Source organism: Mustelus asterias, chromosome 20, assembly GCF_964213995.1.
Source record: "Mustelus asterias chromosome 20, sMusAst1.hap1.1, whole genome shotgun sequence".
NCBI classification, from domain to species: domain Eukaryota; kingdom Metazoa; phylum Chordata; class Chondrichthyes; order Carcharhiniformes; family Triakidae; genus Mustelus; species Mustelus asterias.
In genome coordinates, this window is record NC_135820.1 from 24,108,971 (window position 1) to 24,131,755 (window position 22,785).

The 22,785-nt window shown below is 45.3% G+C and overlaps 1 protein-coding gene across 1 annotated transcript in view; it reads right to left on the bottom strand.

Annotated features, from left to right (window-relative positions):
* Positions 1-3,691: 3,691 nt before the first annotated feature.
* Positions 3,692-22,785, bottom strand: part of vapb (VAMP (vesicle-associated membrane protein)-associated protein B and C) — an 85,257-nt gene continuing 66,163 nt past the window's right edge. The window contains exons 5-6 of the mRNA XM_078236054.1: positions 20,892-21,065; positions 3,692-4,834 (exon numbers count right to left, since the gene is read on the bottom strand). Coding sequence (XP_078092180.1) covers positions 4,676-4,834; positions 20,892-21,065 — 333 coding nt within the window. The 3' untranslated portion in view covers positions 3,692-4,675. The remainder of the gene's footprint in view (positions 4,835-20,891; positions 21,066-22,785) is intronic.

A 22,785-nucleotide genomic window follows, 5' to 3' on the forward strand; every position in this document is an offset into this window, starting at 1 on the left:
GTTAGGGAAGAAATTGCAGGGCCCCTAGCAGAGATATTTGTATCATCAACAGCCACAGGTGAGGTGCCAAAAGACTGGAGGGAGGCAAATGTTGTGATGTTATTGAAGAAAGGTGGCAGGGAAAAGCCTGGGAACTACAGACCAGTGAGTCTAATGTCAGTGGTGGGTAAGTTGTTGGAAGATTTTCTGAGAAACAAGATCTACATACATTTGGTAAGGCAAGGACTGAGTAGGGATAGTCAGCACAGCTTTGTTCATGGGAAATCGTGTCTCTCAAATTTGAGAGATTTTTGAAGGCATGACCAAAAAAATAGATGAGGGCAGTGCGGCAGACGTTATGTACATGGACTTTAGCAAGGCCTTTAATAAGGTACAGCATGGTAGAGTAAGGTTAGATCACATGGGATCCAGGGAGAACTTGCTATTGGATACAAAATTGGTTTGCTTGTAGGAGACAGAGGGTGGTGGTAGAGAGTTGTTTTTCAGACTGGAGACCTGTGACCAGCAGTGTGCCGCAAGAATCGGTGCTGGTTCCACTGTTGTTTGTCGCTTATAAATGATTTGGATAAGCATATAGAACATAGAACATAGAACATTACAGCGCAGAACAGGCCCTTCGGCCCACGATGTTGCACCGACCAGTTAAAAAAAAACTGTGACCCTCCAACCTAAACCAATTTCTTTTCGTCCATGAACCTATCTACGGATCTCTTAAACGCCCCCAAACTAGGCGCATTTACTACTGATGCTGGCAGGGCATTCCAATCCCTCACCACCCTCTGGGTAAAGAACCTACCCCTGACATCGGTTCTATAACTACCCCCCCTCAATTTAAAGCCATGCCCCCTCGTGCTGGATTTCTCCATCAGAGGAAAAAGGCTATCACTATCCACCCTATCTAAACCTCTAATCATCTTATATGTTTCAATAAGATCCCCTCTTAGCCGCCGCCTTTCCAGCGAAAACAATCCCAAATCCCTCAGCCTCTCCTCATAGGATCTCCCCTCCATACCAGGCAACATCCTGGTAAACCTCCTCTGCACCCTCTCCAAAGCCTCCACATCCTTCCTGTAATGTGGGGACCAGAACTGCACACAGTACTCCAAGTGCGGCCGCACCAGAGTTGTGTACAGTTGCAACATAACGCTACGACTCCTAAATTCAATCCCCCTACCAATAAACGCCAAGACACCATATGCCTTCTTAACAACCTTATCTACTTGATTCCCAACTTTCAGGGATCTATGCACACATACACCTAGATCCCTCTGCTCCTCCACACTATTCAAAGTCCTCCCGTTAGCCCTATACTCAACACATCTGTTATTCCTACCAAAGTGAATTACCTCACACTTCTCCGCATTAAACTCCATCCGCCACCTCTCGGCCCAACTTTGCAACCTGTCTAAGTCTTCCTGCAATCTACGACACCCTTCCTCACTGTCTACCACACCACCGACTTTGGTGTCATCAGCAAATTTGCTAATCCACCCAACTATACCCTCATCCAGATCATTAATAAATATTACAAACAGCAGTGGCCCCAAAACAGATCCCTGAGGTACACCACTTGTAACCGCACTCCATGATGAATATTTACTATCAACCACCACCCTCTGTTTCCTATCCGCTAGCCAATTCCTGATCCAATTTCCTAGATCACCCCCAATCCCATACATCTGCATTTTCTGCAGAAGCCTACCATGGTGAACCTTATCAAACGCCTTACTAAAATCCATATATACCACGTCCACTGCCTTGCCCCCATCCACCTCCTTGGTCACTTTCTCAAAAAACTCAATAAGGTTAGTAAGGCACGACCTACCTGCCACAAAACCATGCTGACTATCACCTATCAATTCATTACTCTCCAAATAACTATAAATCCTATCCCTTATAATTTTTTCCAACATCTTGCCGACAACAGAAGTGAGACTCACCGGTCTATAATTCCCGGGGAAGTCTCTGTTCCCCTTCTTAAACAATGGGACAACATTCGCTAACCTCCAATCTTCTGGTACTATACCAGAGGCCAACGACGACCTGAAGATCAGAGCCAGAGGCTCTGCAATCACTTCTCTTGCCTCCCAGAGAATCCTTGGATAAATCCCATCCGGACCAGGGGATTTATCTATTTTCAGACCCTCCAGAATATCCTGCACATCCTCCTTATCAACTGTAATACTGTCTATTCTACTCCCTTGCAACCCAGTGTCCTCCTCAGCTATATTCATGTCCCCTTGCGTGAACACCGAAGAGAAATATTGGTTCAATGCTTCACCAATCTCCTCCGGTTCCACACATAACTTCCCTCTGCCATCTATAACTGGCCCTAAACTTGCCCTAACCAACCTTCTGTTCTTGACATACCTATAGAACGCCTTAGGATTCTCTTTAACCCTATCCGCCAAAGTCTTCTCATGTCCCCTTTTAGCCCTTCTAAGCTCGCTCTTCAACTCCCTCTTAGCCAATCTAAAGCTTTCTAGTGCACTACCCGAGTGCTCACGTCTCATCCGAAATATTGCTATGAAAGCTCCTCCATAGAAATTTTCTTGTTCCATTAGTCATTAAGTTTATTTATCTGCACTAAAACCACCTGACCAGACCCAATCACTTGCAAGTCAGATTCAAATTAAATTGTTTTTAATTTGCTGAGTCTGTCAGAATTTATGTACAGGATATAGAAACATAGAAAAACTACAGCACAAACAGGTCCTTCGGCCCACAAGTGGTGCCGAACACATCCCTACCTTCTAGACCTACCTATAACCCTCCATCCTATTACACTCCATGTACTCATCCAGGAGTCTCTTAAAAGACCCTCTTGAGTTCGCCTCCACCACCCCTAACGGCAGCCGATTCCACTCGCCCACCACCCTCTGTGTGAAAAACTTACCCCTAACATCTCCCCCTGTACCTACCCCCCAGCACCTTAAACCTGTGTCCTCTCGTAGCAACCATTTCCACCCTGGGAAAAAGCCTCAGAGTCCACCCGATCTATGCCTCTCAACATCTTATATACCTCTATTAGGTCTCCTCTCGTCCTTTGTCTCTCCAAGGAGAAAAGACCGAGCTCCCTCAGCCTATCCTCATAAGGCATGCCACTCAATCCAGGCAATATCCTTGTAAATCTCCTCTGCACCCTTTCAATCTTTTCCACATCCTTCCTATAGTGATGCGACCAGAACTGAGCACAGTACCCCAAGTGGGGTCTGACGAGGGTCATATACAATGTGTTTGATATTTGTAAAGAGAAGTGTTTGGCCTGTAACTCTTTGACTCAGAGGGCAGCACACTCTCCTTGGAATCAGAAGGTTCATAAGTAATGGCACTTATGGAACGCTGATCAAGTGTGCTGCTTTGTCCTGGATGGTATCGAGCTACTTTAGTGTTGGAGCTGCACTTATCCAGATAAGTGGATGTACAAAAGGGTCACTCTGCAGTAAAATTGCTGGATGTCTTGGGTATCTGCAGTGAGTAATTTGAGAAGTACATTATTCAGGTGACATGCTAGACATGTTGGATGGACATGCTAGACTGAGCAAAGACAATGACCTACATCGTTGTCGCATTACTTGTTGAAATATCTGACCCCAGTCAGGTCCAGTGACCATTAATCGCTCAAGGAACAGCTGCTCACAGAACCTCTAGATACAAAAGAAATTTCAGAAAATAATTAGATTGAGCAATATCAATTAAATTTGGGGCTTTATTAAGATGCTACATAGCCAAACAGGATTGGTCATTACAGCATAGACTATTTAACTACTAATATTCATTGTATTCTCTCTGATAAACAGTTAATTATATACAAAATAGTTGCCCGACTGCTGTAGTCCAATATTGGATGATCAAAGCTGATAGTACATATCTAATTTCACTGTAGTGCCTAAGGCATGTGTGGGAACGACTATCCCACAATGTGGTTCTCAGCAGCGATGGCCTTCAGTCAATCTACCGAGCTCCCAAATCTGGGTTGAGCAAATAGCAGGTAACAGTATTTGACTTCAGTTACTTGTATTAAGTGTGAAATGGAATACAGGAGGTCCCTTAATATTTGTCAAATAAAAGCATGGGACAACACATTAAGGAGTAAATGGATCTAGCCTTTTTTTTATATATTGTATTTTCTTTCTAAACCCTGACACAGGCCACTTTGAAAAACTGCATTAACAGAAACTATTCAACTTGCCTTTTGGGTTGGGAAGGAAAGGGCTCTTTTTTTAAAGTATTACATGGCATTGGCAGCCCGACTTTCCCAGCCACTCAGTCCAGTTATACATACCAGATGGTAGAGGCAGCACCAGCATTCATGTAGTGTATTTAAAAGAGGTAATCCTGCAATAGGTACCAGAATGTAACATGATTAAAATGACACCTAGAATATGCTGTCACCACATCAAAATGTTCTCCCTCATCCCCCACCCACCCAAAAATGTGAGAGCTCTCTGCGCGTGAAACTTACTGTACAACTTTTTAATTAACAAGGTTTCTCTCGATTATCTTACTGCACTTGTGCAAAGGGTAACTGAAAGGCAAGAACCTGTGAAATGCTGTACATTAAAGTGTTTTTTTATATTTTAATTTTTGATCATGAAATCATTTCTACCCCATGATATGGCAGATCAAACAAAAAACAACCCAAGCTAACAGATCACCAGCATGCTGCCTTGCTCTACAACACCAGCTTTCCTACAATTGTCCCCAGGATAAAGAACAGGACAACCACAGCGATGATCCGAGTGGCAGGCCCTTCTTCTTTCATCAAAATGTTCTTGGATGGCATAGGGCTACCAGGTTGAGGCATCCTCCTCATTCGCAGCCCGTCATCCTCCTGCAGTACAAAGAAAGATTCAACAGATTCTTTAATCACGACTGTTTGTTACTTAAGGTGGGGAATTACAGGTTAAACACAGGATAAAATTCCCTCTACACTGTCTCCATCAAACACTCCCAGGACAGGTACTACATAGGGTTAGAAACAGAGTAAAACTCCCTCCAACTGTCTCCCATCAAACACTCTGAGGAAAAGTACAACACAGGGTTAGATACAGAATAAAGCTCCCTCTACACTGTCCCCATCAAACATTCCTAGGATGGTACAGCACAGGGTTAGATACAGAGTAAAGCTCCCTCTAAACTTTCCAAGACAGGTACAGCACAAGCTTAGATAGGGAATAAAGCTCCATCTACACTGTCCAATATGGCACTTCTTCATTTATTCGAGCCCTGGCGATGCATTGTCTTCATTTCATACTGCAGCCATCCCATACCCTTCACAAGGCAAATGTCAATAGGGGGACATTTTTCTCATGTGGGCTAATGTTCACTTGCAATAGATTATTATTGCCAAAATCATTTCACGTGCAGAAACAGAGAGAGGCTTTCAAACGATATCTTAATTGGGACCTCAGCTATTCACAATATATCATAGAATCATAGAAACCCTACAGTGCAGAAGGAGGCCATTCAGCCCATTGAGTCTGCACCGACCACAATCCCACCCAGGCCCTACCCTCATATCCCTACATATTTACCAGCTAATCCCTCTAATTTACACATCTCAGGACACTAAGGGCAATTTTAGCATGGCCAATCAACCTAACCCACACATCTTTGGACTGTGGGAGGAAACCCACACAGACACGAGGAGAATGTGCAAACTCCACACAGACAGTGACCCAAGCCGGGAATCGAACCCAGGTCCCTGGAGCTGTGAAGCAGCAGTGCTAACCACTGTGCTACCGTGCTGGATAAGGGAACAAACTGCAATATCTCAAAGTTTGCAGATGATACCAAGTTGGGTGGGAGGGTGAACTGTGACAAGGGTGCAGAGATCCTTCATCATGATCTGGACAATTTGGGTGAGTGGGCTAATCAATGGCATCTGCAGTATAATTTGGATAAATATAAGGTTATTCACTTTGGAAGCAAAAACAAGGCGGCAGATTACTATCTGAATGGCTGTAAATTGGGAGAGGAGAGTGTGCAGCGGGACCCGAGTGTCCTTGTGCACCAGTCGCTGAGGTAAGCATGCAGGTGCAGCAGGCGGTAAAGAAGGCAAATGGTATGTTGGCCTTCATTCCGAGAGGTTTTGAGTACAGAGTCATTTGGGTTTAATCTCAGTTGCTTGGGTTTAATCTCAGTTGCTTGGGTTTAATCTCAGTTGCTTGGATTTAATCTCAGTTGTTTGGATTTAATCTCAGTTGTTTGGGTTTAATCTCAGTTGTTTGGGTTTAATCTCAGTTGTTTGGGTTTAATCTCAGTTGTTTGGGTTGTTTAGCCCACCTGGGGGAAGCAGCAGTGGCTGTATCTTTGGAGCAGAGTCCAGCCCTGTAACTCAGAGGGCTAAGGAAAGGAGGAGGAAGGCAGTATTAATCGGGGACTCAACAGTAAGGGGGTCGGACAGGCGTTTTTGTGGACGCAGATGGGAGTCTCGGATGGTGGTCTGCCTCCCTGGTGCCGGGATGTCTCTGATCACGTCCCAGATATCCTGAGGTGGGAGGGAGAGGAGCCAGAGGTCGTGGTACATATTGGTACCGCTGACATAGGTAGGAAGACGGAAGGGGTCATGAAATGAGAATATAAGGGGTTAGGTAGACAGTTGGGAAGGAGGAACGCAAAGGTAGTAATCTCAGGATTGCTGCCTGTGCCACGGGAAAGTGAGAGCAGGAATGGAGTGAGGTGGAGGATGAATGCGTGGCTGAGGGAGTGGAGCGGGGGGCAGGGATTCAGGTTCCTGGACCATTGGGACCTCTTTAGGGGAAGGTGTGACCTGTACAAAAAAGACGGGTGGCACTTGAATCCCAGGGTACCAATATCCTGGCAGGAAGGTTGGCTAAGGCTACTGGGGAGACTTTAAACTAGAAAGGTCGGGGGGAGGGAATCGTGATGAGGTGACTGAGAGCGAGGAGGTTGGCCCGCAAATAGAGAAGGATTGTACACAGTGTAAGAGGGAGAATAGATGCGTGATGGAGAAGGGGAGAGCTCGGACCAAAGAAACATAGAAACCCTACAGTGCAGAAGGAGGCCATTCGGCCCATCGAGTCTGCACCGACCACAATCCCACCCAGGCCCTACCCCCACATATTTTATCCATTAATCCCTCTAACCTACGCATCCCAGGACTCTAAGGGGCAATTTTTTTTTTTAACCTGGCCAATCAACCTAACCCGCACATCTTTGGACTGTGGGAGGAAACCGGAGCACCCGGAGGAAACCCACGCAGACACGAGGAGAATGTGCAAACTCCACACAGACAGTGACCCAAGCCGGGAATCGAACCCGGGACCCTGGAGCTGTGAAGCAGCAGTGCTAACCACTGTGCTACCGTGCCGCCCCACGGTTTGAGATGTGTCTATTTTAACGCCAGGAGTGTAGTGAATAAAGTGGATGAGCTTAGAGTGTGGATCGATGCTTGGAAGTGTGATGTGGTGGCCATTACGGAGACTTGGGGACAGGGACAGGACTGGATACTTCAGGTGCCGGGTTTCAGATGTTTCAGAAAGGACAGAGAGGGAGGCAAAAAGGGGGGGGGGGGGGGGGGAGAGAGAGAGTGGCACTACTGATCAGGGATAGTGTCACAGCTGTAGAGAAAGTGGAAGCCGTGGAGGGATTGTCTACGGAGTCTCTGTGGGTGGAATTTCGGAGCGGAAAGGGGTCGATAACTTTGCTGGGTGTTTTCTACAGGCCGCCCAATAGTAACAGGGATGTTGAGGAGCAGATAGGGAAACAGATCCTGGAGAGATGTAGGAATCGCAGTAAAAGTTTTAACAACACCAGGTTAAAGTCCAACAGGTTTATTTGGTAGCAAATGCCATTCGCTTTCGGAGCGCTGCTCCTTCGTCAGATGGAGTGGAAATCTGCTCTCAAACAGGGCACAGAGACACAAAATCAAGTTACAGAATACTGATCAGAATGCGAATCTGTACAGCCAACCAGGTCTTAAAGATGCGAGTGGAGGGAGCATTAAGCACAGGTTAAAGAGATGTGTATTGTCTCCAGACGAATCTGACGAAGGAGCAGCGCTCCGAAAGCTAATGGCATTTGCTACCAAATAAACCTGTTGGACTTTAACCTGGTGTTGTGAAAACTCTTAGTGTTTACCCCAGTCCAACGCCGGCATCTCCACACCACGAGATGTAGGAATAACAGGGTTGTCGTGATGGGAGACTTTAATTTCCCAAACATCGATTGGAATATCCCGAGAGTTTGGATGGGGAGGAGTTTGTTAGGTGTGTTCAGGAGGGTTTCGTGACACAGCATGTGGATAAGCCTACAAGCGGAGAGGCTGTACGCGATCTGGTACTGGCTAATGAGCCTGGACAGGTGTTGGATCTCTCAGTGGGGGAGCATCTTGGGGATAGTGATCATAACTCTATCTCATTTACGCTAGCATTGGAAAGAGATAGGATCAGGCAAGCTAGGAAAGTGTTTATCTGGAGTAAGGGGAAATATGAAGCCATCAGGCAGGAGATTAGAGGCGTAAATTGGAAGGAGGCATTCTTGAAGAAAAGTACTGAAGTAAGGTGGCAGATTTTCAAGGAATGTTTGTCTGGAGTTCTGCATGACAACGTTCCGATGAGACAGGGAGGTGTTGGTAGGATACGGGAACTGTGGTGCACGAAAGCTGCGCTGAACCTAGTGAGAAAGAAAAGGAAAGCGTACAAAAGGTTCAGAGAGCTAGGCGATGATAGGGATCTAGATGAGTATACGGCTTGTAGGAAGGGACTGAAGAAAGAAATTAGGAGAGCCAGAAGGGGTCACGAGAAGGCCTTGGCAGATAAGATTAAGGAGAACCCTAAGGCGTTCTATAAATATGTGAAGAGTAAAAGGATGAGATGTGAAGGAATAGGACCTATAAAAGGTGAAGGTGAGAAAGTCTGTACAGAACCAGAAGAAATAGCAGAGGTGCTTAATGAATATTTTACCTCGGTGTTCACGGTGGAAAAAGACCTGGGTGGTTGTACTACAGGATTGAGGCGGACTGAAAAGATCGATTACGTGGACATTAAGAAAGAGGATGTGTTGGAAATTTTGAATAGCATCAAGATAGATAAGTCGCCGGGACCGGATGGGATGTACCCCAGGTTACTGTGGGAGGCGAGGGAAGAGCAGAGCCTCTGGCGATGATCTTTGCGTCGTCGATGGAGACGGGAGAGGTTCCGGAGGATTGCGGATGTGGTTCCTATACTCAAGAAAGGGAATAGGGATAGCCCAGGAAATTACCGACCGGTGAGTCTAACCTCAGTGGTTGGTAAGTTGATGGAGAAGATCCTGAGGGACAGGATTTATGAACATTTGGAGAAGTTTACTCAAAAGTAGTCAGCCTTTGTCAAAGGCAAATCATGCCTTTACAAGAGAGGAAGTGTTAGGTTTTTCAGGGAACATTAAAACTGACAAAGCCCCAGGGCCTGATGGCATCGATCCTCGACAGCTCAGGGAGACGAGAGATGAAATTGCTGGGCCTCTGACGGAAATCTTTGTCGCTTCTTTGGACACAGGTGAGGTCCCTGAGGATTGGAGGATAGCGAATGTGGTCCCGTTGTTTAAGAAGGGTAGCAGGGATAACCCGGGAATTTATAGGCCGGTGAGCTTGACGTCCGTGGTAGGGAAGTTATTGGAGAGGATTCTTAAGAGACAGGATGTATGTGCATTTAGAACGGAACAATCTCATTGGTGACAGACAGCATGGTTTTGTAAGAGGGAGGTCGTGCCTTACAAATTTGGTGGAGTTTTTTGAGGAAGTGACAAAAATGGTTGACGAAGGAAGGGCCGTGGATGTTGTCTATATGGATTTCAGTAAGGCATTTGACAAAGTCCCACATGGCAGGTTGGTTAAGAAGGTTAAGGCTCATGGGATACAAGGAGAAGTGGCTAGATGGGTGGAGAACTGGCTTGGCCATAGGAGACAGAGGGTAGCGGTCGAAGGGTCTTCTTCCGGCTGGAGGTCTGTGACCAGTGGTGTTCCGCAGGGCTCTGTACTGGGACCTCTGCTATTTGTGATATATATAAATGATTTGGAAGAAGGTGTAACTGGTGCTATCAGCAAGTTTGCGGATGACACAAAGATGGCTGGACTTGCGGATAGCGATGAGCATTGTCGGGCAATACAGCAGGATATAGATAGGCTGGAAAATTGGGCGGAGAGGTGGCAGATGGAGTTTAATCCGGATAAATGCGAAGTGATGCATTTTGGAAGAAATAATGTAGGGAGGAGTTATACAATAAATGGCAGAGTCATCAGGAGTATAGAAACACAGAGGGACCTAGGTGTGAAAGTCCACAAATCCTTGAAGGTGGCAACACAGGTGGAGAAGGTGGTGAAGGCGGCATATGGTATGCTTGCCTTTATAGGACGGGGTATAGAGTATAAAAGCTGGAGTCTGATGATGCAGCTGTATAGAATGCTGGTTAGGCCACATTTGGAGTACTGCGTCCAGTTCTGGTCGCCGCACTACCAGAAGGACGTGGAGGCGTTGGAGAGAGTGCAGAGAAGGTTTACCAGGATGTTGCCTGGTATGGAGGGTCTTAGCTACGAGGAGAGATTGGGTAAACTGGGGTTGTTCTCCCTGGAAAGACGGAGAATGAGGGGAGATCTAATAGAGGTGTACAAGATTATGAAGGGTATAGATAGGGTGAACAGTGGGAAGCTTTTTCCCAGGTCGGAGGTGACGATCACGAGCTCAAGGTGAGAGGGGCGAAGTATAACTCCGATATTAGAGGGATGTTTTTTACACAGAGGGTGGTGGGGGCCTGGAATGCGCTGCCAAGTAGGGTGGTGGAGGCAGGCACGCTGACATCGTTTAAGACTTACCTGGATAGTCACATGAGCAGCCTGGGAATGGAGGGATACAAACGATTGGTCTAGTTGGACCAAGGAGCGGCACAGGCTTGGAGGGCCGAAGGGCCTGTTTCCTGTGCTGTACTGTTCTTTGTTCTTCTTTGTTCTTTATAGGCCGGTTAGTCTTACTTTGGTGGTCGCTAAGTTAATGGAAAAGGTCCTGAGGGATAGGATTTATGACCATTTGGAAAGATGCAGCTTAATCCGTGAGTCAGCACGGATTCGTGAAGGGTAAGTCTTGCCTCACAAATTTGATTGAATTCTTTGAGGAGGTAACTGAGTGTGCAGATGAAGGTGGAGCAGTTGATGTTGTATACATGGATTTTAGTAAGGCATTTGATAAGGTTCCCCATGGTAGGCTCATGAAGAAAGTAAGGAGGTGTGGGATAGAGGGAAATTTGGCCGACTGGTTAAGTAACTGGCTATCTCATAGAAGTCATGATGTGGAGATGCCGGCGTTGGACTGGGGTAAACACAGTAAGAAGTTTAACAACACCAGGTTAAAGTCCAACAGGTTTATTTGGTAGCAAAAGCCACACAAGCTTTCGAGGCTCTGAGCCCCTTCTTCAGGTGAGTGGGAATTCTGTTCACAAACAGAACTTATAAGACACAGACTCAATTTACATGAATAATGGTTGGAATGCGAATACTTACAACTAATCCAGTCTTTAAGAAACAAAACAATGGGAGTGGAGAGAGCATCAAGACAGGCTAAAAAGATGTGTATTGTCTCCAGACAAGACAGCCAGTGAAACTCTGCAGGTCCACGCAACTGTGGGAGTTACAAATAGTGTGACATAAATTCTGATTCTAGGATCGCATGATAAAGACTCAGGAGGAAAAAAGCAGAAATATTTATGTGAAATAGTGTGACATAAACCCAATATCCCGGTTGAGGCCGTCCTTGTGTGTGCGGAACCGCACACACAAGGACGGCCTCAACCGGGATATTGGGTTTATGTCACACTATTTCACATAAATATTTCTGCTTTTTTCCTCCTGAGTCTTTATCATGCGATCCTAGAATCAGAATTTATGTCACACTATTTGTAACTCCCACAGTTGCGTGGACCTGCAGAGTTTCACTGGCTGTCTTGTCTGGAGACAATACACATCTTTTTAGCCTGTCTTGATGCTCTCTCCACTCCCATTGTTTTGTTTCTTAAAGACTGGATTAGTTGTAAGTATTCGCATTCCAACCATTATTCATGTAAATTGAGTCTGTGTCTTATAAGTTCTGTTTGTGAACAGAATTCCCACTCACCTGAAGAAGGGGCTCAGAGCCTCGAAAGCTTGTGTGGCTTTTGCTACCAAATAAACCTGTTGGACTTTAACCTGGTGTTGTTAAACTTCTTACTATCTCATAGAAGACAGAGGGTGGTGGTGGATGGAAAATTTTCAGACTGGAGACCAGTTACCAGCAGTGTACCACAGGGATCAGTGCTGGGTCCTCTGCTATTTGTGATTTTTATCAATGACTTGGAGGAGGGGGCTGAAGGGTGGGTCAGTAAATTTGCTGATGACACCAAGATTGGTGGAGTAGTGGATGAGGTGGAGGGCTGTTGTAGGCTGCAAAGAGACATTGATAGGATGCAGAGCTGGGCCAAAAAATGGCAGATGGAGTTTAACCCTGATAAGTGCAAGGTGATTCATTTTGGTAGGACAAATTTGAATGCGGATTTCAGGGTCAACGGCAGGGTTCTGAGGAATGTGGAGGAACAGAGAGATCTTGGGGTTCATATCCACAGATCTCTGAAGGTTGCCACTCAAGTGGATAGAGCCGTGAAGAAGGCCTATAGTGTGTTAGCTTTTATTAACAGGGGGTTTAAGTTTAAGAGCCGTGGGGTTATGCTGCAACTGTACAGGACCTTGGTGAGACCACATTTGGAATATTGTGTGCAGTTCTGGTCACCTCACTATAAGAAGAATGTGGAAGCATTGGAGAGAGTGCAGAGTAGCACGGAGTACAGAGTAGCATTGGGGCGGCACGGTAGCACAGTGGTTAGCACTGCTGCTTCACAGCGCCAGGGACCTGGGTTCGATTCCCGGCTTGGGTCACTGTCTGTGTGGAGTTTGCACATTCTCCTCGTGTCTGCGTGGGTTTCCTCCGGGTCCTCCGGTTTCCTCCCACAGTCCAAAGATGTGCGGGTTAGGTTGATTGGCCATGCTAAATTTGCCCCTTAGTGTCCTGAGATGCGTAGGTGGGTAAAATATGTAAGGATATGGGGGTAGGGCCTGGGTGGAATTGTGGTCGGTGCAGACTCGATGGGCCGAATGGCCTCTTTCTGTACTGTAGGGTTTCTATGATTTCTATGAGGAGATTTACCAGGATGCTGCCTGGTTTGGAGGGTAGGTCTTATGAGGAAAGGTTGAGGGAGCTCGGGCTTTTCTCTTTCGAGCGGAGGAGGATGAGAGGCGACTTAATCGAGGTTTATAAGATGATAAGGGGGATAGATAGAGTGGACGTTCAGAGACTATTTCCTCGGGTGAATGTAGCTGTTACTAGGGGGCATAACTATAAGGTTCGTAGTGGAAGATATAGGAGGGATGTACGAGCTAGGTTCTTTACTCAGAGAGTGGTTGGGACGTGGAATGGACTGCCTGCTGTGATAGTGGAGTCGGACACTTTAGGAACTTTCAAGCGGTTATTGGATAGGCACATGCAGCACACCAGAATGATAGGGAGTGGGATAGCTTGATCTTGGTTTCGGACAAAGCTCGGCACAACATCGAGGGCTGAAGGACCTGTACTGTGCTGTACTGTTCTATGTTCGCAGGGATGTACTGTTGCAATTATACAGGACCTTGGTGAGGCCACACCTAGTATAGTGTGCACAGTTTTGGGGGGGGTCTCCTTTTCTGAGGAAGGATGTTCTTGCTCTCGAGGGAGTGCAGCGAAGGCTTACCAGCCTGATTCCAGGGATGGTGGGACTGATGTATGAGGAGAGATTGACTATGTTAGGATTGTTTTTGCTGAGTTCAGACGAATGAGGGAGAAATCTCAGAGACTTATAAATTTCTAACAGGACTAGATAGGGTAGATGCAGGGAGGATGTTCCCGATGGTGGGAGTGTCCAGAACCAGGGGTCACGATCTGAGGATTTGGGGTAGACCATTTAGGACAGAAATGAGGAGACGTTTCTTCACCCAAAGAGTGGTGAGCCTGTGGAATTCATTATCGCAGGAAGTAATTGATGCCAAACATTGAATGTATTCAAGAGGCGGCTAGATATAGCACTTGGGGCGAATGTGATCAAAAGTTATGGGGAGAAAGCAGGGTTAGGCTATGGAGTTGGATGATCAACCATGATCGTAATGAATGGGAGAGCAGGCTCGAAGGGCCAAATGGCCTCCTCCTGCTCCTATCTTCCAAGTTTCTATGATTCTGATTTGGGTTTCAGTGATAAGCCGGCTAGTGTAGGTGTATAATTGACACTTCCAATCTTTCCTAATCGTATCACATTAACATGAAAAACGTTCAAACAAAATTGTCAACCATAGAAACCCTACAGTGCAGAAGGAGGCCATTCGGCCCATCGAGTCTGCACCGACCACAATCCCACCCAGGCCCTACCCCCACATATTTACCCGCTAATCCCTCTAACCTACGCATCCCAGGACTCTAAGGGGCAATTTTTACCCTGGCCAATCAACCTAACCCGCACATCTTTGGACTGTGGGAGGAAACCGGAGCACCCGGAGTAAACCCACGCAGACACGAGGAGAATGTGCAAACTCCACACAGACAGTGACCCGAGCCGGGAATCGAACCCGGGACCCTGGAGCTGTGAAGCAGCAGTGCTAACCACTGTGCTACCGTGCCGCCAAGAAAAGCAAGAGGTGTGTTTTCATTGTGGGGATAGGAAACTAATTGTCAGAATCCCAGGATCCAATTGCCTACATCCTGGGGTTCAAAAAGAGATAACTGCAGAGTTTGTGGATGCTCTGGCTATGATTTTCCAAAATTGCTTACATTTTGGACTGGTCCCAGCAGATTGAAAGTTAGTAAATGTAACATTGCTATTCAAACACAGATAGAGAGAGAAAACTGGGAACTCAAGGCCAGCCTGACATCAGTCATTAGGAAGGAATTGGAATCTACTGCTAAGTAAGTCTTAATGCAATAAAAGCATTGTATGATTACAACTAGTCTATATGGATTTACAAAAGGGAAATCCTGTTTGATAAATTTATTAGAGGTTTTTGAGGATGTAACTGGTCAGGTATGTAAAGAAGCTTCTGTGTAAAGGTAGGTAACGGGGAACCAGTACATGCCTGGACGGGGGAAAATTTATAAAATGCGTACAGGAAGGTTCTTTGGAACAATATGTTAACAGTCCAACTAGAGAGGGGGCTATACTGGACCTAGTACTGGGGAATGAGCCCGGTCAGGTCAACAAAGTTTCAGTAGGGGAACATGTGGCAAATAGTGACCACAATTCTGTAAACTTTAGGATAATAATGGAAAAAGATGAGTGTTGTCCTATGGGTAAGGTGCTGAATTGGGGGAAGGCTAACTACAGCCGGATTAGGCACGGTAGCACAGTGGTTAGCACTGCTGCTTCACAGCTCCAGGGACCTGGGTTCGATTCCCGGCTTGGGTCACTGTCTGTGTGGAGTTTGCACATTCTCCTCGTGTCTGCGTGGGTTTCCTCCGGGTGCTCCGGTTTCCTCCCACAGTCCAAAGATGTGCGGGTTAGGTTGATTGGCCAGGTTAAAAATTGCCCCTTAGAGTCCTGAGATGCGTAGGTTAGAGGGATTAGCGGGTAAAAATATGTGGGGGTAGGGCCTGGGTGGGATTGTGGTCGGTGCAGACTCGATGGGCCGAATGGCCTCCTTCTGCACTGTAGGGTTTCTGTGAGGCAGGATTTGGTGGCTGTTGAGTGGGAGAGGGTGTTCGAGAGTAAATCCACATCTGGCATGTGGGAGTCTTTTAAGGAGCAGTTGAGAGGACTGCAGGACAGGCATGTGCCTGTAAAGAGGAAGGATAGGAAAGGTAGGATTCGGGAGCCGTGGATAACCAGTGAAATTGTGGGTCTAATCAAAAAGAAAAAAGAGGCATACATGAGGTCCAGGCAGCTAAAAACAGATGGAGCACTGGAGGAATACAGAGAAAGTAGAAAATAACTCAAACAGGGAGTTGGAAAGGCAAAAAGGGGTCACGAAATGTCCTTGGCAGACAGGATGAAGGAGAATCCCAAGGCATTTCAGAGATAAGTTAGGAACAAGAGGGTTGTTAGGGAAAGAATCGGACCTCTCAGGGACAAAGGAGGGGAATTATGCTTAGAACCAAAGGAAATAGGAGAGATCCTAAACGAATACTTTGCATCAGTATTCACAAAGGAGAGGGACATGTTGACTGGTAGTGTCTCAGAGCGATGTGTTGACCCGTTCGAAAAAACCTCAATTACAAGGGAGGAAGTGTTAGGTTTTTTAGGCAACATTAAGACTGACAAATCCCCAGGGCCAGATGGTATCTATCCTAGACTCCTCAGGGAGGCAAGAGATGAAATTGCTGGGCCTCTAACTGAAATCTGTGTCTCTTCACTGGACACAGGTGAGGTCCCAGAGGATTGGAGGATAGCAAATGTGGTCCCGTTATTTAAGAAGGGTAGCAAGGATAACCCGGGTAATTATAGGCCGGTGAGCTTGACGTCCGTGGTAGGGAAGTTGTTGGAGAAGGTTCTTAGAGATAGGATATATGCGCATTTAGAACTGAATAATCTCATTAGCGATAGACAGCATGGTTTTGTACGAGGGAGGTCATGCCTCACAAATTTGGTTGAGTTTTTTGAGGAGGTGACAAAAACGATTGACGAGGGAAGGGCCGTGGATGTCGTCTATATGGATTTTAGTAAAGCGTTTGACAAGGTCCCTCATGGCAGGCTGGTGCAAAAGGTTAAATCTCACGGGATAAAAGGTGAGCTAGCTAGATGGGTGGAGAACTGGCTTAGCCATAGAAGACAGAGGGTAGCAGTGGAGGGGTCTTTTTCTGGTTGGAGGTCTGTGACTAGTGGTGTTCCGCAGGGCTCTGTACTGGGACCTCTGCTGTTTGTGATATATATAAATGATTTGGAGGAAGATGTAACTGGTGTGATCAGTAAGTTTGCGGACGACACAAAGATTGCTGGAGTTGCGGATAGTGATGAACATTGTCAGAGAATACAGCAGGATATAGATGGGCTGGAACATTGGGCGGAGAAATGACAGATGGAATTTAATCCAGATAAATGCGAAGTGATGCATTTCAGTAGATCTAATATAAGGGGGAGCTATACAATAAATGGCAGAACCATCAGGAGTATAGACACACAGAGGGACCTGGGTGTACAAGTCCACAGATCCTTAAAGGTGGCAGCACAGGTGGAGAGAGTGGTCAAGAAGGCATATGGCATGCTTGCCTTTATTGGACGGGGCATAGAATATAAAAGTTGGCATATGTTGTTGCAGCTGTATGGAACGTTGGTTAGGCCACATTTGGAATACTGCATCCAGTTCTGGTCGCCACACTACCAGAAGGACGTGGAGGCTTTGGAGAAAGTACAGAAAAGGTTTACCACGATGTTGCCTGGTATGGAGGGTCTTAGCTATGAGGAGGGATTGGGTAAACTGGGGTTGTTCTCCCTGGAAAGACGGAGGATGAGGGGCGACCTAATAGAGGTGTATAAAATTATGAAGACAGTAAGAAGTCTCACAACACCAGGTTAAAGTCCAACAGATTTATTTGGTAGCAAACACCATAAGCTTTCGGAGCGCTGCTCCTTCGTCAGATGGAATGGAAATGTCACATTTCCACTCCATCTGACGAAAGAGCAGCGCTCCAAAAGCTTATGGTGTTTGTTACCAAATAAACCTGTTGGACTTTAACCTGGTGTTGTGAGACTTCTTACTGTGTTCACCCCAGTCCAACGCCGGCATCTCCACATTAAAATTATGAAGGGCATAGATAGGGTGTACAGTGGGAAGCTTTTTCTCAGGTCGGAGGTGACGAACACAAGGGGTCACAAGTTCAAGGTGAGGGGGGCAAGGTTCAACACAGATGTCAGGGGGACGTATTTTACACAGAGGCTGGTGGGGGCCTGGAATGCACTGCCAAGCAAGGTGATTGAGGCGGACACGCTGGGATCGTTTAAGACTTATCGAGATAGCCACATGAACAGACTGGGAATAGAGGGATACAAATGAATGGTCTAGTTGGGCACATGAACGGCGCAGGCTTGGAGGGCCGAAGGGCCTGTTCCTGTGCTGTATTGTTCTCTGTATACCTGGATTTCCAAAAAGCATTTGATAAAATGCCACACAAAAGGTTATTAGGCGAGTTCAGGTCTCATGGAATTAAGGGTAATATTTTAGCATGGTAGAGGATTGATTAAAGGGCAGGAAGCAAAGAGTAGGCATAAATTGTATTTTCAAGTAGGCAGGCTGTGACAAGTAAATTACTACAATGATCAGTGCTGTGGTCCCATCAATTTACAATATATATTAATGAATTAGACAAAGCTAAAAATAATAAGTTAGCTGACAATACAAAGCTAAGTGGAAATGCAAGCTGTGAGGTGGACACAAGGGGCTGCAAAGAAAAGTAGACACCTTGAGTGGGCAAAAGATGGTTGGGTGAGTACAATGTGGGGGAATGTGTTGTTATTCACTTTGGTCATTAGAGCAGAAAAGCAGAATTTTTAAATAAAACATAGGTTTGAAAGTTGTAAATATTGATGTTCGAAAAGATTTGTGTGCTCTTGTACAAAGGACTCAAAGTTAGCATACAAGCACAGCAAGTAGGAAGGCAAATGGTCTGTTGGCCTTTATCGTAAGGGCATTGGGATACAGGAATAAGTAGACCCTGCTACTATTGTACAGGGTTTTGGTGAGATGACACACTGAATACTGTGTGCAATTTTGGTCTTCATATTTAAAAGATGATATACTTGCATTTAGCGAAGATTCACTAGACTGGTCCCTAGGATGAGAGGGTTGTCCTCTGATGAGTAAATTGGGTTTATATTCTCTGGAATTCTGAAGAATGAGAGATGATCTCACTAAAACATTCAACTGTTTGGGAAGAGGCTTGATGGGATAGACACAGAGGTTGTTTTCCCTGAACACAGGGACACAGTCTCAGGACAACGGGATAATTTAGGACTGAGATGATGAGAAATGTCTTCACGCAAAGGGTTGTGAATCTCTGGAACTCCCTACTCCAGAGAGTTTTGTGAGGGACTGAGGCCTCACACGATATATTTTTATCAAGTACAGACATAGATGCTCATTGTAACTTCTAAAGCTGGACAAAGACCTGTAAAATGGCTGAGAGCATGTGTGTATGACCCCTGAACAAAAGAAGCCACATTGCAGGGAAGCCATGAATGACCCGCTATGGACTTCAAAGAGAACTATACAAAGGCCACCCACATTTAATAACCCAGATTGGCCAGAAGGAGATGGATTGTCTGCTAAGATAAAGGCCTTGCAACTTTTCAATTCCTAATGGCTAGGACTTTTTAGAATCCAGATGATGGATACACATCTTTGTTAAAGATGATGGCAAGGTGGGAGTCATATGACACGAGCTCCTAGCTTGTGGAACAAGTAATATTGCCTTGCTGAACTACAAAGCTCTGTTTGCTGTTTACCAAGCAAGCCACACCAAAGGAGCTCTGGCTCAAGGTGGACGCCATATTGCTTCTGTTGGAAGTTCTGTGCCATCATCTACAAAATTCATCTCTACGTATCTATCTAATCTTTTTTAACCCATCCATCTCCTTAAAAGAATACCTCATTGGATTTTGATTCTGGACTCTGGAACCCATGTGAAACAATATTCATTTTTTCTGTGATATCTGTACTGTCAATCCTTCTTTTCTCTTTCATCTCTTTACTGTCTGAGCATGGAGACACTGTTGCAAACCCTCCCCCTGCATTTTTAAAAGTTTAAAAAAAAGTTTATTTATTATTGTCACAAGTAGGCTTACATTAACACTGTAATGAAGTTAATGTGAAAATCCCCTAGTCACCACACTCCAGTGCCTGTTCGGGTACACTGAGGGAGAATTTAGCATGGCCAATGCAACTAACCAGCACATCTTTGGAGTGAGGGAGGAAACCAGAGCACCCGGAGGTAACCAATGCAGACACAAGCAGAACGTGCAAACTCCACACAGACAGTGACCCAAGTCGGGAATCAAACTCGGGTCCCTGGCGTTGTGAGGCAGCAGTGCTAACCACTGTGCCACCACATTTGAGTGTGTGCTAATAAACTAACGTTTGAGTTTATCCTATCTCAAGTTTGCAGTGGGGTTATTCATAGAAGATTGGGTCACACCAGGACCACTGCTTATAGAGAGGGAAACAAATCAAAACACCTTTCTGTTTATGGATGGAGAGAAATTAAAGTAAAGTAGGGGAATTTCACAGTAACTTCATTGCAGTGATAATGTAAGCCTTACTTGTGACTAATAAATAAACTTTACTTGTTTATGGATGGAGAGAAAAGAAATTAGTGCTCAAATTAATCCCCGAATGTTGAATACGTTTAAAGCTGGGATGGATAAAATGTTGGTGTTTCAGGGAATTAAGGGATATGGGGAATGGGCAGGAAAGTGGAGTTGATGCCCAAGATCAGCCATGATCTTATTAAATGGTTGAGTAGCTTCGACTGGCCATATGGTCTGCTCCTATCTCTTATCTTCTTCTGCTGTGATACAACAGCCTCTGTTGAAAGCATCCTGCACTTTCACGATGCCAATGACCAGCTACTACAACCTGCACACCTAGGAATTATGGAAATTTGTGATGTATGCTTCCAAGAAACCAAACTCTCTCATGAAGTGCAGGGAATTTTATCTTTTGTCCTGGCTAACAATTAGCCCTTGGTCATTGACAATAACCAGGTGATCTGGTTATATAACATTGCAGTTTGTGGGAGTTTGCTATGTGCAAATTGGTTCCCAGGCTTCCTATATTACAACAACAACTCCACTTCCAACATACTTTAGAGGTTGTAAATGCAAGCTCCTTCTTTCTTTTCTTTTCATTCAGGAAGCCTCACCTTTAACTGTTTGTTCTCCTCACGAAGTCTCTGAACTTCTGACTTAAGTATCCTGCAGTCTTCCATCACTTTCCTCAAGTCTAAATCATCCAAGGAAGAGCTGGTTGATTTTGTCATCATGGAGGTTTCTGTTTTCAGTGAAGTGGAAGTGACTTTATTCATCTCCAGCTCATGCTGCAGAAAGTGATTCAGAGAAACTTAAGTAAAAAACACCACTTTCAAATTTAAATCCATCTAAAATTAGTTGGATTAGAATTATGAACCTAGGTGTCAGTTCTGTTACAAGTTAGTGACACAGGAGACAGGAATTTTTGCTCACAGTCAGTTTGGATCAGTAATATTCTCACCTCCGAGTGAGACTGTCATGGGTTCAAGTCCTCCTGTCGGACTACAGCACACAATCTTGGTCAATACTCTCGAGTGCTACATTGTTGAGGGTGTCAACTTCTAGATGAGATGTCAACCTAAGATCCAGTGGACACAAGAGATCCCACAGCACAGGAGCTCTCCTGCTTAATGTTTGCTCTTTAAGCAACATCAAAAACAATTAACTGCTCAATCATCTGTTTGGGGTGAATCTTTGCTGTTTTTGTGTTGCCTACTCTGGCTACAAAACTACACTGAAAATAAGAATTTATTGGCTGTAAAGCACTTTGGGGTGTCATCAGAATGTGAAAGGCCATTATTTTAAAAAAAGTCCTTTCTTCCATTGAAAAGAGGGATGGAAAGTTCCCTTCCATCCTCTCTAGGTGTTGGACGGCTCCCAGGGCAAGCAATGAGGATCCTAAGTTCGCCTATACCAGACCAGTAGGACTACACATATTGACACTTGCTATATTTGTATGTGGCCTCTGAGAAAGATGGCAGGGTCAGATGAAGCAGTCAGAGACTGTTCAATCATTGCTGACAAAACAATGCTCTCAGACTAAGAATTCTCACTCACCACCAATAAATGGTGGGGTCTGAAATGGAGAGCAAAAGCAATCCAGGTAAGTCTGAAAGGGAAAAACAGGCTAAAAACCAGAATGTGTAACAGCCACTGCCTGAACTGTAGTGTTTTTCCAGCATTTGTAGCTTGAATTTTGAAAAAAAAACATGTCTTTTTGTAAACAGAATTGCAGGAAGACAGCTTGAAAGTGGTCAACTCCAGGCTATTTTCTTTTGTGTTGCCTTGGCCAAGGGCAATCACAGAGCTTTTAGTTTAGAACGGGTATAGACTGTTTAGCTTTCAGGTTGGTCACATGCCTTGTGGGTATTACTACAAATCACTTAAAGTTCATTATAATGAGTCTTCATACACACACAAACACACACACTGAAGTACGCACAAGCACTCATTTAGTCCACGAGGTACCTGGCATGACCTTGAACAGATAGTCACATGCGCAGATACATTATATCAAGGGTAGGGATGTCATGAACATTTCAATTAATGTTGCAAGAACGAAGTTGTGTCAAGAAACACAATATTTAAAACCTCTATTTCCCCTGGTCATTGCACTGTAATATCTTGTCATACAAAATGTAATAGGGCTTGAATTGTCAGAGCTGTGCAGTCATGGTCGTTCTGGTGTTTCTTTTTGTAACACATTGCAGATCAAGTCTTGATGGGGATGGTGACTTGGAGGGGTGATGTATCACGGGGTGATATAATGCCTTATGTTGCGGAGTATACTGCACATCGTCAACACGGAGTAATGGAATTCCTCTCACAATGCAGAGTACATCATATATTAACTCTGAGCAGAGGGATCCACTTTCAGGAATGTTGCAAAACACAATGACAAAAGTTGCAGTCAGTGCCGGCATCACTTCAAAACTGAGCTCCTGACTTCCACTGTGGGCAACTCCAGAAGCTGGGAATCTTTTACGTGAGTAGAGAAAAGAATATGGC